The sequence below is a fragment of the Ochotona princeps genome, chromosome 24, assembly GCF_030435755.1.
Source record: "Ochotona princeps isolate mOchPri1 chromosome 24, mOchPri1.hap1, whole genome shotgun sequence".
Classification (NCBI taxonomy): Eukaryota; Metazoa; Chordata; class Mammalia; order Lagomorpha; family Ochotonidae; genus Ochotona; species Ochotona princeps.
The window spans coordinates 27,155,917-27,173,596 of record NC_080855.1 but is presented as its reverse complement, the minus strand read 5'-3'; the positions used below and the strand labels follow the sequence as shown (position 1 = coordinate 27,173,596).

The 17,680-nt window shown below is 61.4% G+C and overlaps 1 protein-coding gene across 1 annotated transcript; it reads right to left on the bottom strand.

Moving 5' to 3' along the window:
- Positions 1-138: 138 nt before the first annotated feature.
- On the bottom strand, positions 139-16,506 carry SH2B2 (SH2B adaptor protein 2). The gene is made up of 9 exons (XM_058681030.1): positions 16,272-16,506; positions 8,576-9,324; positions 6,670-6,771; positions 4,105-4,196; positions 3,179-3,270; positions 2,922-3,086; positions 2,472-2,683; positions 868-1,039; positions 139-590 (listed from the first exon to the last, which is right to left on the bottom strand). The coding sequence occupies exons 2-9, from the start codon at positions 9,293-9,295 to the stop codon at positions 244-246; spliced, it is 1,902 nt and encodes a 633-aa protein (XP_058537013.1). The 5' UTR covers positions 9,296-9,324; positions 16,272-16,506; the 3' UTR covers positions 139-243.
- Positions 16,507-17,680: the final 1,174 nt, after the last annotated feature.

Below are 17,680 nucleotides of genomic sequence, written 5' to 3'. Positions count from 1 at the left end.
GGAACCTGCATCTGGGTTGGACAACACAGCCCTCTCACGACCCAGTCCCCCAGGCGCTAACACAGAAATCCTGCTGGGCCACGCAATGGGTGCTGCCAGGCCCCACAGCATCCAGCGAAGGACGACAGGAGGGCTGGGTGCAGTCCCTAAAACAGGCTCTTTAATAATATTTATGTCTTCACTGAAGAGTTTGGCTTGTCCCACTTGGCGTGGGCATGGGGGTGGGTATAGCAGCCGCTAGCGCTAGTAGAACGAGTACTGGTTCTCCACGGCGCGCGCGCGGCCCGGCGCAGGCTCCACAGGCTCCTCGGTGCCACCCACGGCTTCCAGCAGGTGCTCGGCGCTGTTGCTGCGGCTCCGAGCACCCAGCGGGCCTTCTGCCGAGCGCGGTACTGTCGGCCCCGACGTGGCTGAAGATGAAGACGCGGATGATGATGTGGTACCACTGCCGCCACCGGGCACGTCAGCTGGTGAGGCGGCCGGGCAGGTGGCAGCAGCAGAGGCCAGGTTGGAGAAGTAGTGCGGGACGCCTGGCTCGGCCCAGCAGGTGGGTAGAGGCGCGGGGGCAGCGCTGGGCGAGGGCCCCGGCTCTGCAAAGGCAGACAGCGGTGAGGGGAGCAGGTGCATGAGCCTCAGTGTCCAGCCCCGGGCACCTGTGCCCTTGCTAAACCGCCCTCAGGCCACCTGGAGCAGGCAGCAGTGCGCCCCCTGTGTCAAGCAGCCCCATTTCGGAGCTGACTCCCTGCGCACGCTGAGGGGCTGAGCGGGTGCCACTGTAGTTCTGGCCCTGGCTGTCTCCACGACCCCCAAGCAAAGAAAGGCTTACTGCTGGTTGACCCACTAGCCTAGGCAGGGGGGGTGTCTTACCAGGCGGTGGACCCTGGGCCCGCACATAGCTGCGCAAGGTGATGTCCGCTGAGCCCCCAGACTCCAGCGGGATGGGGTGGGTGTGGAAGTGGCGGAGCATGTGCAGCACGGACTGGAACCACAGGTGCTGCACGTGGCATTGGCCGTGGCCATTCAGGGACAGGCGCAGGTGCTGTGGGCACAGGTGGGCGTGGTCAGTGGTTTGGAAGGGGGCGGGGCCTGGGCTGGATCCCACACCAAGTCCGCCTGTGGTGGTTACCCAGACCCAGGCCACCTCACTGGCTGCTGGTCCCAACCTCAGGCGTGATTTCCCCAGGCGTCTGCCCTGCATCCCCCCCTCGACCTGTGGAGCTGTGGAGCTGTGCGGGTCGAGAGCTGGCTAAGTCTGGCTGCATGATCCCTCACCAATGCTGCCAAGGGGATGCCTGGTTCCTCACAGGGCAGCACCTCGGGGTGAGAAGCCACTAGCCTGTGGTTGCTTGTGGGGAACCATGGGGTGTGCATTCTGCTCCCTACACATCCCACAGGAGGAAGAGTGGTTGGCCTTGGTGGGGGATATCATAGGAGGGGAGGTGATAGTGGAGGCTCTAAGTCCAGGGTGGCGGCTGGTCTAGTACCCACATTAACAGGAACTCCCACACCATAGGGGGGGGTTCCCAGGAATAGGTTCTGCCACCCAGCAGGGCAGGGGACAGGACCAGGTGCTGGCTAACTTGGAGGGGCACCCGTGGTGCTTGAGGATAAGTGCTACAGAGTGGGGACCCACCATGGCCTCATCTCTGGGTAGGGTTTTTGGGGGTCTGAGACCCAGGGCAGAGCTGGGCTCCAGGATGGGTAGGACGGAGGTAAAGCAGGTGCAATCTCCATCTGCCAGGACACCCGAAGGCGGAAACAGCTATTGCTGGGGAGGGCATGACCTTCCATCCCTGTCCCAGGGGGCTCCTAAGGTACTACCTAATGTAGATTTGGGGGGGAACCCAGGGCAGTCACCCTGCAGTCATGATGAGAGGTGGGGGCACGCCAGGCTGGGGCTGGGAAGGAGAGGGGCTATCTCCTTTCAAGCCCCCTGCCATGCCATGCCCTGGCCCATGGTGGCCTGGTACCATCCTGAACCTGTGGCTTCAGGCTGGGTCAGATCCAGGCCCTCCAGGGGGGCCACTCAGGGCAGTGCAGAACAGAAAGATAACAGTGAGGGAGGACACTGAGGGTCCTGCAGCCGGACCCTGGAGTGCCCCCTTCTCCAACAGGAGCTCAGGTTGCCTTCTGTCTTCTGGGTCTCCTTTCCCTGGCCCTTGTCTGGGCCTGCAGCAGGGACCTGGGAGGGGTTGGTGAGCTGTCCTGAACAGAGGTGAGAGGGGCTGTATGGAGGTGGCTATGGCTCAGGCTAGGGCAGGTGGTCAGCCACCGGGGGCCTTGGGTGACCTTTAGTTCCAACATCCAGGGGGCCTTGAATGGGGACCTTCAAAAGCACCCCAACACTCAGAGGCCCCAAGGACTTGCCAGCTCAGGTTCTCAGAAGAACCTGGCTCAGGGGAGGCAAGGCCATACCTACATCCAGAAGGGTCCCCTCCCCTGCTCTTCCCCGTCACAACACACCCACTTACCTTGGCCTTGCCCTGGAAGTTGAAGGTCAGCACGTATTCCCCAGGCCGAGTCTCACTCTGGCGGATCACAAAGAGGCCATGGCTCCTGGGCCCGCCTGCCAGCACCAGCTGGGCGGCCTTGACCCGGGACAGTGTCCCGTGGAACCAGGGGTAGTCGCAGAGTTCCAGTTGGGGCTCTGCCTCAGGGTCCGGCTCCGCCCCCTCCTCGCCAGCTGGGGGAACGGGGTGGGGGGATGAAGGACAATGGTGAGGGGCGTGGGAGGAGTGGGCAGGGGACAGAAGAGGCGGAGACACAGACGTCCACAAAGAAAGAAAAGCTGAGTGCCATTGGGATACTTTTACAATGAGGCAGGGAGCTGACCCAGTGCACTAGTTGAGAACATAAATAAACTTGGCAGGGAGCATTGGGGCTGGGGGAGGGGCAGGGATCCCAGCTGCAGCCCCTGGCACCTGCGTGGTTGCTGTCACTGCCGCCCGGAAGCTCCAGGGTCTGTAGGAAGGTTTCCAGCGGGACGTGGCTCAGAGACTCCCCAGGGCCATCCCGGGCTCGGCTGTGTGGGGCTGTCACCACGGCACCAGCGTTGGCCACTGTCTCCAGGGGCCGGGGCAAGTCAGCTGCAGGGGAAGCAGCAGCGTGAGACATACATTCATCATTTGATCTGTCCCATGCCGTCCTCCCTCAGTGCTCCCAGTCGGTGCCCACCTACCCTCCGTGAGGAGCTCACAGCTGCAGGAGGCCATGTGACTGGCTAGGCAGCTGCCGCGGGCACAGGCCAGCTCAGCGTCGTCCTCGCTGTCCCTGTGGAGGCCAGAAGGCACAGGCTTGTCCTCTGCAGCCAACACCCCCCTCTTCACATGGCTCTGTGGCCATCATGGCAGCGGCCAGGCCAGGTGCAGGGGTCCTCCAAATGGGGACAGCGCCCCCGGTGGCTGCACAACCCTTTCCTGCTGAGTTGGGGGTCCTTCTAAGCAGGGGAGGGGTCTGAGCAGCTCCAGTGGTCCCTGCCCAGAGCTTTATGTCCCCATCTGTGACGGGAGAGGCATTTGGGATCCTGCCAGCAACCAGAATGCTTCAGATAGCAAGGTTCAGGTTCCCAGGGGTCAAGGAGACGGTGTGTGAGAGCAGGGGGAGGGGGCATGCCTCCTTAACTAGAGCTGTTAATTAGGAAGCAGCGGTCCCTCCCCTGGGGCTCCAGCTCACCCCATTAAGCCAGAAGAGCAGCTGCTAGGCACTCAGCTGCCAGCCTTCTAGTGCATAGCTGACCGGGACCGCCCTCTGCCTTTAACGGGCCATGCTCCTGGCTTTCCTCTGAGCTCCCATCAGACTCCTTCCCCGCCAACCACTCTGGAAGCCCTGCCTCCGACCCTGGCCTGGCTCAGGCCCTTTCTTGATTTAGGCCTTGCCGGGGCAAGACTCCACCTCCTTTGCAGCCCATTCTCAGTGGTCTGAGCTTCCCTAGGGGGTGAGGATGGGGGAACAGGAGACTCCAGGCTGGCATCCTCTGGAAAGGGACCTGTGAGCCCAGCCCCATCCTGCCCTGCCTTTGGAGGGTGTTCCCCGGGAAGCTGGTCTCAGAACCACCCCCCCAGCCAGTGCCCACCACCCCCATCCTAAGGCCACCAGAGCACTCACACAGGGTCTACACAGCCTTGGATGTCAGCCACCCATGAGTGCTTCTGCAGGGAGTCGATGGTTTCCAGGATGTACTCGGCTCCATTCTCCACCTGGGGAGGGGGTGGCCAGGCCATGGCCATGGCCACTGTCAGCCTCCAAGTCGCCACTCCTCTTTCCTGCCAGCAGGGGGCTCCCCACCTCCACCAGCTCCCATGTAGTGCCATCACCAGCAGGTGCCACCCCAAAACCCAGGCTGAGGGTCCCTGGGGGTGCAACTCACACTCCCAGAAGCCCCTCCCTTTTGGTCCAGTCCCACCCACTGGGACTCAGACCCTGGACACGCAGCCTCTTTAGAGGCCAAGGCAGGGCCAGGATCCAGGCCTGGGGCCTTTAAGGTAAGCCAGACCAGCACTGAAGGGAAGGATCCCCCTCCTGTCTTGGTACCTGGAGCCCTGGCCTGTGGCCACTCCCTGGGGGGGCGGTGAGGTGTCCCCAGGGGAGGCGGCTGGGGCCAGGTCCTCAAGTTACTTCCTGCAGTGCCCTGGGAGGGAGGCCATTTCTTGTCTCCCATGATACAGAGAAGACTGAGGCTTGGAGAGACCAGGCCACTTGCAAGTGATTGGCAGTAGACCTGAGCCCAGGTCTTCTGGGTGCCTGCACCTGCAGCCTGCCTGGGGGGGCAGCCATTTTGCCTGGCTGTTAAGGCGCCCCTTCGGATACCTGAATCCCACATCTGAGGGCCTGCCTCTGACACCCGACTCCAGCTCCCAGCTCCAGTTTCCTGCTAATTCCCGAGGAGGCAGTGCTGATGGCTCAAGCAGTTGACTTGCCACCACCTGTCCTCAGGGGACTGGATGGAGTTCTCAGCCCTCAGCTTCAGACCCAGCCCAGAGTTGGCTGCTAGAGGTTTCTGAGGCGTAAGCCAGAGTATGGGAAATCTCTCCTTCTCTCTCAAGTAAATACATTAAAAAAACATATACCTAGATTGAAGCAGTTGTTAGATTACTAGCAAGTCAGAACTGGGAGGGTTCCCCAAGACCACAGATGGGGAAACCAGGGCTCCATGGGGGGGGTGCTGGCAGGTGAATTCCTGAGCTTGCAAGAAAAAGAACAGAGGGCCCGGCGGTGTGGCCTAGCGGCTAAAGTCCTCGCCTTGAAAGCCCCGGGATCCCATATAGTCGCCGGTTCTAATCCCGGCAGCTCCACTTCCCATCCAGCTCCCTGCTTGTGGCCTGGGAAAGCAGTCGAGGACGGCCCAATGCATTGGGACCCTGCACCTGCGTGGGAGACCCGGAAGAGGTTCCTGGTTCCCGGCTTCGGATCGGCGCGCATCGGCCCGTTGTGGCTCACTTGGGGAGTGAATCATCGGAGGGAAGATCTTCCTCTCTGTCTCTCCTCCTCTGTGTATATCTGGCTGTAATAAAATGAATAAATCTTTAAAAAAAAAAAAAGAGAGAGAGAGAGAGCAAGGGTCGTGCACTGTGTCCCTGCGGGGAGGCTGCCTGCGCATCTCATAAACCTTTAAAAAAAAAAAAAAAAAGAAAAAAGAAAAAGAACAGAAAGCCAGCTGGGCAGGGGCTGTGTCCCCAGTCCTGAGCCCTGGGGGTGACTCAGTGGGGGGCAGGGCTGGAGTTGCTTTCTGTTTACTGAAGGAGCAGGTGCATTTGTGACCAAACACAGGACCAAGCACAGCAGGCCTCCCTGGGGACTGGGACAGGGTGGGTGTAGGGGGGCACTGAGGGTGATCACCCCTGGGTCTCTGACTGCTACCTGGTGGGCGTGGCTCACAGTTTACCTGCCCATGACCTGAGGGCACAGCTTCCAGTCTTGTTCTGACATAATTGGAGAGTCTAGGAGAACAGACATGCCTTCTAGCCAATTACAGTGTCTGATGGGTAGGGAGACTGCTGGAAGACGCCCTCCTGCCCTCTCCTTCCCTAGCCTTTATAAACTTGTGATTTGTGTACAACAAATTGTGCAGATCATCACCGGTGGTTCTTGTGGGCGAAGAACAAGGTTGCCTCGCCCCTTGGTGGCTTTGGGGCCTGCTGGCAGGAATAAACCCCGAGGAGAAGGCACAAACACCTTCTGGTCCTCCCAGGAGGCACAGGCACAGGCAGTGGCTCCTGCAACCCCAGCAGGGACGCGGGAGGGGGGCTGGGAAAGGGGCGGATCCGCACCCACCCTTAGAGCCTTTGTGCATCCTGGGTGGGCCAGGCTGGGTTCTCTCCCCTCCACACACACTCCAGTGTGCTGTCCTGGGGACATTGGTATAATCTCTGTCAGCCCCTGGGGAGGGAGGGGAGGAAGTGAAACCTTGATGAGCTAGCTGCACCCAGGCCCAAGGCAGGAAATGGGCACCCGGCCAGTTGGCTGGGCACTGATTACATTCAAGTCTTAGTTTCCCTTAGGGTCCTGGGACCACTTCCCAACCTTCCCGCTACCTGCTGCTGGCTCGGGGATCCAGTGCCATGTCCCTTCCACCTCGAGGACCACCCCCTTCCCATACTGAGGATGAGGGAGGTGGCTGCAGGCAGCCAGAGTGTGTGTGTTTGTGTGTGTGTGTGTAGGAGTGGAACGCACCTTGAGCACAAATGTGTTGTCCTTCTCTGGCATCTCCAGGGGCATGGTGGTACGCACCTCCAGGATGGCAGACAGAGGGATGCTGACCTTGGGCCTGGATGCCTGGGGAGGCCACAGGAAGGGGACAGTGAGAGGGTGACTCCCCCACCCCCCGTTCTCATCTCTCCACCCTTCCTGGCTCCCATGGAAGTCCCTTTTCACAGATGGGGAAGTTGAGGGAGGAGTTGCTGAGCAACGAAGGAACAGCGCCCCTAGTGGAGGACTGACCTCTACGACCCCCACCATCTGCAGCTTGCACAATTTTGATCTTGACCCGGTTCATCCAAAAAACAACAAAAAAGTCTTGATTCAGAACACACTTCTGGGAATAAGGCTTGCCAGGTTCCCAGGAGTGGGCCAAAAAATAAAGGGAGGGATGGGCATCCCCACAGGCTGTAGGTGGCACCCCCCCCTCCACACTGCCCTTTAGTCCCCACCCCGACCCTGGAGCTGGTCTGGGTCTGGGATTCCCCACAGGGTTTGGACTACAGGATAGGGGCTTTCTCCGGAAGATAGGGCAAGCGGGTGGGGATTCCTGGCAGCCCTGGCCACCCTCCAGCAGGCCCTGGGGCTGGACTCGAAGCTGTGGTGATCTGGGAGCTTGCAGGAAGCCAGGACACCAGCCAGTGTTTTAGACTGAAGAAAAGGTCAGCTACCTGGCTCGGCAATCAGGGACCCCAGGCCCATTCCTGCCACAACTGGCAGTGCCCACTCCGCTGGCTCATGTATCTGGTAACAAGTATCCATCCTGTGATTAACACAGTGTGTGTGTGTGTGGTGGGGAGCTACATTCACCCCACGAAGCTTAGTATCCCAGTCTGCAAATGCTGCAGGTTTGCTGGTGGCTTCCCTGTGGCAGGGTACCCCAGGGCTGTTCTGACATCAGACCATGAGGGTATCTGGGTTTAGCAGGGAGGGGACAGGGCAGGGACAGTGGGGACAGGGGAGGATCTGAGCAAGCCAGGAGCAAGGGCAGATCCAGCCAGCGGTGTGTGTATGGACAGGCCGTGCGGGACGCTGGGCTCTCGGCTGTGGATGAATGGGGGCTCCTAATGTTTCCTGTGTCCTCTGGTTTAGGGGTGGTTGGTCCCTCCACACAGCAGCTCCAGTAGGTGGGTGGGCGCTTGGAAAAGGAACCCCCATTTATTGCTGCCACAGAGCTGGGCCATAGCTGGAAGGCAGAGGTTGAACCTGTGGGGCTTCCTGGACCTGGGCTCCAGTGTGTGCTGTGGCAGCTGGGCGCTGGTACCAGAGCACTGGGCCGGAAACCTGGGTATGCTCCACCTGCCACACGGGAAGTGTGCCTGAATACCCCCGCAGCATGGAGCGGGGAGCTGGAGCTGGAGGTGGACCACCAGGCCTCCTCAGGAACCTGGCCCTGTGGGGGGACAGCTGCCATCCCTGCCCCCACCTCCTGCCCCTGGCCCAGGGCTATTTACAGACAGGCAGCTGCTGCTGTCAGTCACCACTGGAACCAGGAGCCCTGGGCCTCTGCCCTCGCCCTTTCGGTGACCCTGCTAAGCCCTGCCCATCACTGGGCCTCAGTCACCCCATGTGACAGGAAGCAGTGCCCAAAGCTCCCCCCCAAGACCGAGTGGAGAAGCTGGGGGTCCTGGGGTTGCCCACAAGGGGGCATTCACAGTTCCTGACACAGTGCAGGGGCTCCAGAGATGGGGGAGGAGTGAATGAAGGGGCCTGGGTGGCTCCTAGGCCTGTACTAGCCCTGCCCCCCCCAGCTGGGGTGCTGGGGTGACAGCTCGTGTGATGGGGCAGAGCCCACATCCCAGTCTCGGGCACCCAACCCTCCCTCCTGGCCCTCCACAGCTGCCACACACCCTCCCCCGCCGCAGCTAGGAGTGCCACTCACCTTGGGTGGCACGAAGAACTCCAGGCGGAAGCGCTCACCCGCCACGGCCCTGCGCAGGAGCAGGCGACATTTCTGCCACTGGGCTGTGCCCCCAGGGCCCGCGGCCGCATCGTCGGCCACCATGAAGCGCAGCGCGCCCTCGCGCTGGATGTCCACCAGCTCCACCTTGGCCGCCAGCGTCCTTGACAGCCGCAGGCGCCGCGTCCACTTGTCACGCGGTTCAGCGGAGGGCTCAGTGGTGCGCGGAGTGGCATCGGGCTCCGGCGATGCACGTCGATGCCACATGTCACGCACACCGTCCACCACGCACAGGCTCATGTTGCGCAAGGAGAAGCCCTTGCGCACGCGGGTCCTGGCCGCTGCGGGCGCCGAGACATCTTCGGAGCTGCGGGAGTGGCCGTGCGTGGCTGCCTTAAGTGCTGGGGTCACCACCGCTGTTGCTGTTGCAGGCTCCATGGCACCACTGGCACCCTCTGTTGCCGCTGCCCCCGGCCCGGTTACCAGCACGCGGCGTACCTCCTCACCGAAGACGTCCAGGAAGTTGGCGGCGAAGTGACGGGAGAAGGAGGTGCCAGCGTCGGGCGTGTTGTAGGCCGGGTGCTCACGCACGAAGCGGCAAAACTTGTGCGCAAAGTCCACAGCAGCTACGTGTGCGTGCAGTTCGCAGAACTCACGCCAGTCTGGGGCGGCAGCGGCCGGGCCGGAGCCGCCACCATTCATGGCTCCCGTCCCATCGCAGCCCCGCGCGGCTGTGGGCGACAAGAGCGCTGGGTCACCAATGTGTCCGATAGGGACCGCCCTAGCGGCAGGTGCCTGGCACACCAGGCATGTCCACGCCCCCATCCTGTCCCAGCAGGGCCTGAGGATGCACCCAGCCTGTGGGTGACAAGCTGGGCCCAGTACTGTCATCCAGGCCTGGGAGACTCCACGGGGGGCGGGGTTCACTTCCAGGTGGAGTTCAAGTAGGATCAACTTTGGGTACCTCTCAGCAGCCTGCACACTTCCACCTTCTGGAATCCTGCTCCCTCCAAGATTCCAGTCCCAAGCTGGCTTTCTCCAAAGCCGCCCTAGTGTTTGTTCCCAGCCTGCACAGCCCTGGAACACCCAAATATCCTGTGTGTGTCTAGCAGCCACTTGGGAACTTAGCCTCCTTTTCCGCCAAGGTGGCTGTCACCCAGCCTGCTGTGTGCACAGCACCCCCCTGCCCCTCCATCTAGACCAGAGTGAAAATGACCCGAGGAGGGAGGAGAGGGTGATGTGGCCCTGCCCTGGAGAGCCCCAAGGAGCAGCTGGGCTGCTCATGCCCTCTCCTGCCCTCCCAGAAACCTCCCATTTCCCAGCACGCCCCGACCTCACATCTCCCCAGACTGCACCATCTCCGATCTCCTCCTGGGGATCCTGACCCTGTAATTAAACACCAGGTAAAAATAGCTGCCCCATTTCCAGGAGACGGGGCGGGGCCTCTGGGCCAGAGGGCGCCGTAGGGGATTCCCTGTGCCCTGGCCCTGGGGCCCTGCTCTGCACTCAGGGACAAGCGGGCAGCCAGATCCAGGGAGCAGCCAAGGCTGGGGGAGGGGCACTGGCACAGGTGCTGGGCAGGAGGGTGCCAGGGAGCTCTGGAAGGTTCCTAGCTAAGGGGGAGGGGGAGGGAGGCTGCATAAGAAGATGATCCGGCATGCAGGCGAGAGTCCCAGGACTTCTCAAACCCGAGTGGTCAGAGCCCATGGAGGTGGGGGCAGGCTGGCCAGTCTTCCTGCCTTGCTCCTCCTCTTCCTTGCAGTGCCCAGCTAAGTCCACCTACCACTCTTCAGTATTTTATCCGGGGGTCATTCCCTGCAGGAAGTCTCCCCTGCTTATAATATACTCTGTCTCCCAACAACCACCACCAGACTGGTCCAGGGGTCTGCTCTGAGCATACATGTGCCCCATCCATCCCAGCCGTGAGCATGCACCTACTGCAGGCCATGCTGCCACCACCACCATGGTCTCCAGGGGAGGTTGAGACCCTGGGTCCTGACCTGTGTGTGTGTGTGTGTGTCGGGGGGCAGATAACTGCCTGGGGTGGGGTGGGGGAGGGGGAAACCCCGTCCTTGTGTTCCACATGTACCCAGCAGCGACCAACAGTAGAGTCAGAGTGGATGACGTGGGAGCCTGGTGGGCTGGGTGTGGCTGTCCCTGTGAAAGAATTATGCCCCCACACGTGACAAACGGGACTCGGCAGACTTTCTTCAGGTCCTACCTGCTGCTTGGGAGAGGCCCAGGGTAAAGTTGGGGGACCAGGGCCCCTGGGTAGTGTGCTTGGGGGCAGTTTGCTAAGATAGTTCTCATGGCCAGAGTGGGGTCAGCTAAGGGTATGGCTGAATGGGGCTAGAGGCATCGGGAGGTCAGAGTTGATGTCCTGCGCCAAAGCCCTGTCTGCCCAGATGAGGCAGGGTGGCAAAACAGCAGGTACGCAGTACCCTTTGTTGGAAATGGAGAGACTGAGCCCTCAAACACAGCCCCGCAGAGGGAGGACGCTGGCACAGGGAAGGTTGTGGTGGAGCACCCACGCTCTCAGGGGCTCTGGCTGACCCAGGCTCCCCACACCCCCAAGTGAATGACATTGAATTTCATTCTCACTTTAGAAACAAACGTGGGTGGCCGGTGCAGTGGCATAGTGCCTATGCCTGTGATACTGGCATCCCATAGAGGCACAGGTTTGATCCTGGGCCAGGCCCCTGCCTTTCTCCTGGTCTTGGAGAAGAAGGCTTAGCTATGAAAGAAGGACGGGAGAGGGTATCTTCCCATCTGCTGCTGGGAGAGCTGGCGGGAGACAAAGGGAGACCCCGTGGGCCCATCCGCCTCCACATAACGCCCGGCCATTTTCAGACTCTGCTAGGCAATCCCCCCTCCCCTTGCCACCAAACTGATTTTTTTTTTTTTTTCTTTCTTTTTGTTCCCATCTCGGCTGGGATGGGTTTCTGACGGGTTGGGCAAGGGGTGGAGGAGCCCAGTCATGCTGTGGCTGCTCCTGACCCCTGCCCTCTGCCTGGCCAGCCATGTTGGTTCAGTGGTGGCAGTAGCAGGTTAGGGAGGAGGGGGTGGCTAGCTTTCTGGTGGTAAAAATAGCATTGACAATTAGAAAGGGAAAAACAAATAAAACAGTGGGCTCCCAACCCCCACCACAGCCGGCCAGCCCAGTTCCGGACCCCAGGGCCCAGCCTTGCCTTAAAATATTGATGAAGGTGCCCCATCCCCCACTCATGGGCAGGCAACCAATCCATGCACATGTGGCAGGCGGGGCCAGGCACAGCCCCACCCACAACTCCTCTTCTCTCAGATCCAGCATTCTCTCTGCCTGGTGGAGGCATCCTGGGTTTCACAATTGCTGATCTGGGTGTGGGCTCCCAAGGTGCACCCATCGCCTGCCACCCCAGCTGAGGTGCCAGGGCCTCAGGCCACAGGGAGAGTGTGGTTAGGACACTCCTCCCTCCACCCAGCCCTTCCCACTCCTCCTGCACTTGCCAGAAATGGGCAGGCATTCTGCTTTTGCCACAGGTGAACCTGTTGCGGTTTTGTGCCAAGGAAGGGTGCCATTCTTCCAAGGTAGTCGTCACCCCCACAGCGGCCCAGGACCCTGCCAGGCCTCTGTTTGAAATGCTATCTGCGGGAGGGAACCTTCTCACCCAGCCCAGCAGCTGAAGTTTGGCTCTGGGTCTGAGGAAGGCAGGTCCAGCATCCCATAAGCATCAGGCAGATGGCACTGGGGCCATGTTCTAGATTCAGTCGCCTCAAGAGGGATCAATGTCCTTGGGGGTGGGGGGCTTCTGGGGTCCTGCTTCCTGAAGGGGAGATTCCCCCCAACTCCTGTAATACATGGGTACTCTGAGAAGCTGGGCGGGGAGAATATGGGATCCTAGAGTTGGTTCCTGCAGCAAGTGGGAACCCTCTCCCCAACCCCAGGCCCACAAAGCTGAGCATACTGTCCTTCAGGAGCGCTTGCCGCTGGACAGTTCCTGGTTAGTCCTTGCAGGTGGACAGCAGGCTGGGCTTGCTCCAGCTGCCCAAGGCTAGCTCTCTCCCTGCCTTTCTGGGGTAATAGAGGATTAACGCACCTCCTCTTTCCTCCCACTTGTTGAGCACCCCATCTGTCTCCCATCTGTCTCCCACCAGACTTTCTTCTGATGACTTCTCACTGGGCTTTCCTGGGGCACCCTCCTAGGTTCTGTGGCTGCTAAAGATGCTTATGAAGCCTGGCCCATCTCCAGAGACCTCACAGTCACGGCTTTCAAGTTCTAGTCCATCCTTGCCCTGTGCTCCCTGCTGGTAGCACCCACTCCTCTGCCTTGGCTATTAGCAGCCGCTCAGCACATGGAGGTGTCAGGAGCACCACTTGGTGCTGTCCTTGCCCAGACGCTGCTCCCTGCCACAGTGCCACTGCGTCACCTGCACCACACGGGGACACTGGTAGGTCCTCACACCTGCCACCAGGTGGGCCCCGCTCCTTGGGACCAAGCCCCTAAGCCTGCATCACTCCCACGAAGTGGCCATGCATTGCTGCCACCTGCCACGCGCTGTCCTGACAGGTTGTGGGCTGTGACCTCAGGAGGATGCCATACCCTGGGTCAGGTCACAGTCATAAAAACCACCCAGCTGGGGCCTGGTGTAGCGGCCTAGCGGCTAAAGTCCTCGGCTTGAATGCACTGGGATCCCATATGGGCGCCGGTTCTAATCCCGGCAGCTCCACTTCCCATCCAGCTCCCTGCTTGTGGCCTGGGAAAGCAGTCGAGGACGGTCCAATGCATTGGGACCCTGCACCCGCATGGGAGACCCGGAAGAGCTCCTGGCTCTTGGCTTTGCATCAGCTCAGTACTGGCCGTTGCGGCTCACTTGGGGAGTGAATCACTGGATGGAAGATCTTCCTCTGTCTCTCCTCCTCTTTGTATATCTGACTTTGCAATAAAAATAAATAAATCTTTTAAAAAATCATATAAAAAAACACCCAGCCAGGTAAGAGGGGGAAGAGAAACCTCCCCTGCCCCTCCCCACCACCTCAGGCACAATGAGAATGGGGGGGGGCTAGAGGTGCCTTGTCTGGACCAGAACCCCGCCCCCCGAGGCAGTGGGCAGGGGGCCGGATGCACAGTAACCCTTCATCCCTTGGCATCCTGCCTGAGAGCAGCAGTTGGAGGCCTGGTTTATTGGGTGAGCAGCTTTGGGCGAGTCATGTCCTCTGCCTCAAGTTGCTGCTTCAGGGATAAGAATAGCGAGACGGATGGTCAGCCTTGGGTTAAGTCCCCCTTGTCCCACTCCTGGGGGCCTCCGGGTCGTATACCTGGCTCCATCTCCAGACTCCAGCTTCCGACTAACACACACGCTAGGGGGCAACAGCGGTGATGGCTAGAGCAGCTGTGACTCCTCTGGCAGCGGCTTTGGAGGCCCAGAGGCAGTTGCTGGCTTAGGCCCCCATCCAGGGTGCATCAATGAAGACACTTAGGGAGTGCTCCCTGGGTCTCCTCTCTCCTTGCCTAATAAGCTAATGAAGAAAAACACAGGAGCTAACCCACAGGTTACCTGAGGAGGGCACTGTTGCCCCCAGCAGGACCCTGAGCACTCAAAGCCAAAAGCTTGGGGTCAACTCTGTGCTGTGGAATGCAGGCACCCCCATTAGGGCAGAGCTTCCAGGTATGTCTGCTGCTCCCCTTGTGATCCAGCACCCAACCAACAGGCCTGTGGAAGCAATGGACTGCCATTCACTGCCCGGATGGAGCTCCTGGCTCTCAGTTTTGCCTGGTGTAGACCTGGCTGTTGCAGCCATTTGGTGAGTGGATGGGAAAAACCAGTGGATGGAAAAGCGCTGTCTCTTTCATTGTTTCAAATAAAGAAGTGAATTTTGAAAGGAAGAAGAGAAAAAGGAAAGTAGAAAGGAGGAACCACAATTAGCTGCCCAGGCTCTTTCTAGCTGCAGACCCCCTTGCGACTCCCCAGAGGGAAGCCACCCTCGGCAGCGGCACATTGGGGAGTCCTCCTAGGGGACTTACACTAAGAATGGGAGAGGCACAGGGCCAGTGCTGTGGCACAGTACGTTAAGCTACTGCCTCCTAACACCAGCATTCCATATGGGCACTGGTTCAAGTCCCGGCTGCTCCAATCAGCAATCCATCTCCCTAATAATGTACCCAGGGAAACAGTGGAGGATGGCCCAAGCGCTGAGCCCTTGCCACCCATATAGGATACCTGGAGGAAGCTTCAGGCTCCTGGCTCCAGCCTGACCCAGCTCCAACCATTGTATCTATCTGGGGAGTGAACCAACAGATGGAAGGAAGATCTTTCTCTTGCTCTCTGCCTCCCCCTCTCTCTGTAACTCTGCCATTCAAATAAAACAATAACAATCAAAAGAGAGCAAGATGTCACGCAGATCATTTACAATAAAAAAAGAAAAGTGTGTGCAGAAGCCTTCCACTAGTGAACCATTCGACCCAGGGGTACCAGAAGCCTTGACTTGGGGTGCAGGGTGCGGGACCTCTGGACCCTGGAAGGACAGGGCCGAAAGAACAGCATGGCGGCAGACAGCCTCAGAGACCCCATGAATGCCCCCAATCCCTGCTAGCCTAACAGCCTTGCAAGCTGCAGCGAGACCGCCCCCAATGTTCCTGGAGGGGGAAAGTCTGGGGTCACTCCTCCAAGCGGGGGGGGAGGGGGGGAGTGGGGCAGGAAGGCCAGGAGGGCGGGGAGGTGTCCCTGTTCCTGCTCACTCCCTCAACACAGGCTGCCAAAGTCCCTTAAGTGCTCTACCCACCCCCAGTCCCAAGTGCTCACTGGCTCCATGCTCCCCACTGTGCTGGAGTGCTCCAAATGCTCTCCCACCTACACCCCCCTATGCCGTGTGTATGTGGGGGGGGGCGGGGGGACTACAACGTTGCCTTTCCCCTGCCCCGCCAGCCAGTCCACCCTGGGGTTCTGCCGCCCAGCAGCTGGCCGCAATTGCGAATTTTGGCTTATTTATGTTCATGATCATTGCTGGGGTGGCTCTTGAGAGAACCTGGCTACTGCTGGTCTCTCTCTTTGAAGGGGGTGCGCCAGTAGATTTCTAGCCTCGGCCCAGGGCTCTCAGGCCCTGGGGAGCCGGCTAGGTTCTGGCTCGCTTTGCCCGCAGGTTCCTCAATGGCCCAAACGGGCCTGAATGGAGCGCACGAACCCGCCCCTTCTTAAAGGCACCAGCCTCCCCGCCAAACGGGGGCTGCTGGAGAGCTGGCAGGGTGGGCGGGTCGGGCCGTGAGAAAAGAGGCTAGGGCAGAGCAGAGGGCGTGCCGCACCCCCGGGAGACGGTGGCCTGGATGAGGACCCTCAGGACACTAAGCCTAGGCCCTCCCCATCACTCTGGGTTGACCCTCCCCTCTCCCAACCCTGGGAAGAGACCCAGGCCCCTCTTCCCCCACCTCGCTATTCCCCCCTCGCCCTCCACCCAGCCGGGGGCTCTAGGAGGAGGGGGGCGAGGGCGCAGCTGCTCGGCCCCTTCTGCTGAGCTGGGGCGGGGGTCTCAAAGGACGTTCGCAGCCCTCCGTCGCGCGCCCTTTCCCTCCCACCCGCGCACACAAAGACGCCACGCGCGGACCGGGGCGCGAGCGGCCGCGCTCCCCGGGGGGCAGCGGTGCGCACGCCCCCGAGATCGGTTTGGGGAACCGGGGTGTGGACTGAGGAGCAGACAAGGCCGTACCTACAGGCGCGCAGCGGTGGCGGCGCGGGCCGGGGCGCCGGTGGAGCGCAGCCCGGACCACCGCCGGGCTCCCGGGGCCCGGCAGCTCATGGCCCCGCGCGGCGGGGCTGGGCTCCCTCCCAGCGGTGGCGGCGGCTCCTTCTCCTCCCGGATCCACAGCCTCGAAGGCTCGTGCGCTTCTCGCGGGCACGGCGCGTCTCCCCGCGCCGCTCTCCCGGCTGCCGAGCCCCGCGCGCTCCGGACGCAGCCCCGCGCGGCGCGCGCCCCCCGCCCGCCGGCGCGCGCCCCGCCCCGGTCCCGCCCCGCGCCCCGCCCCCGCCGCGCCCCCCGCCCTCCGCCGGCCGACTCCCCAGCTGCGCCCGCCGGGGGCACTCGCTTCCTCCCGGGGCGGTGGAGGGGCCGAGACCGCCCAGCCTTGGGCCCCTGAGGGGTCAGCAGGCTGAGGTTGCGCTGAGGGGACGCTGTGTCGCGGGGCCGATTCCCCCCCACCCCCGGCGCGATGTCGTCCCCCGAGACCCTGGGGTGATGGTCCCTGGGTGAGGGGTGGAGGGGGGTGGATCCGTGTCCTGTGCGAGGAGGGAGGGGCCGGGGTAGACACCCTCGCAGCGTCCCTGGATGACTGGCGATCCCCGCCGTCGTAGCCAGACCCCCCGCCAACGGGGACAATGGAAGTCTGGAGGAGGCCCTGATGTCGCAACACGGGGAAGTGGATGTCTGGTTTTCATAAATGCCCGGGCCGAGCACCACGCCCCCCTGCCTCTAGCCGGGGCACGCTGCAGACATCGGTCAGGGCCAATATAGGGCAGGGGAAGAGTCTCCCAGACGTGGGCCCCGTCCCCCACCACGGCCACACCAGGATCCCCGAGAGAGGCGGCCATAGAGCATCCTCATGCCGCAGCACTGAGCATCCTCATGCCTTGCCTGGCCCGAGATGGGCCCAGGTCAGGGCAGGAAACCAGAGTCCCCGCAGGCCTGGGCTGCCCCAGGAGGTGCGGGGGAGGGGAGGGGGCGATCCTGGAGGGGGAGGAAGGCAGAGGTGTAGAAGGGGCAGGTCCTTGGGGAGAGTGGGGGCGGGGAGCTCTGGGCCCTCTTGGCCCCAAGTCCTCAATCCTTGACAGGTGGTTAGGTCAGCTTCTCCCTTCCCCACAGGCAGGGCCGTTCTGTGGTCAGCTGCTGGTGGTGGGGTAGGAAGGGAGGGTGCCTGCATCTGTTGACCCACCCCTCTCCAACTCATAGCGACTCCTGACCCCTGACCTTTGTAGCGAGCCCTTTAGCCTTTTGCCAAACGGGTCCTCTCTTTGAGTTCCCATGTAGGAATCTGCTGCCCTCTACCGGGGTGTTGAGGCCAGCCAGGCAGGGACTCGGGCCCTGGCCCCTGGCTTCTCTGCTGCACATCCACTTAGCTCCCC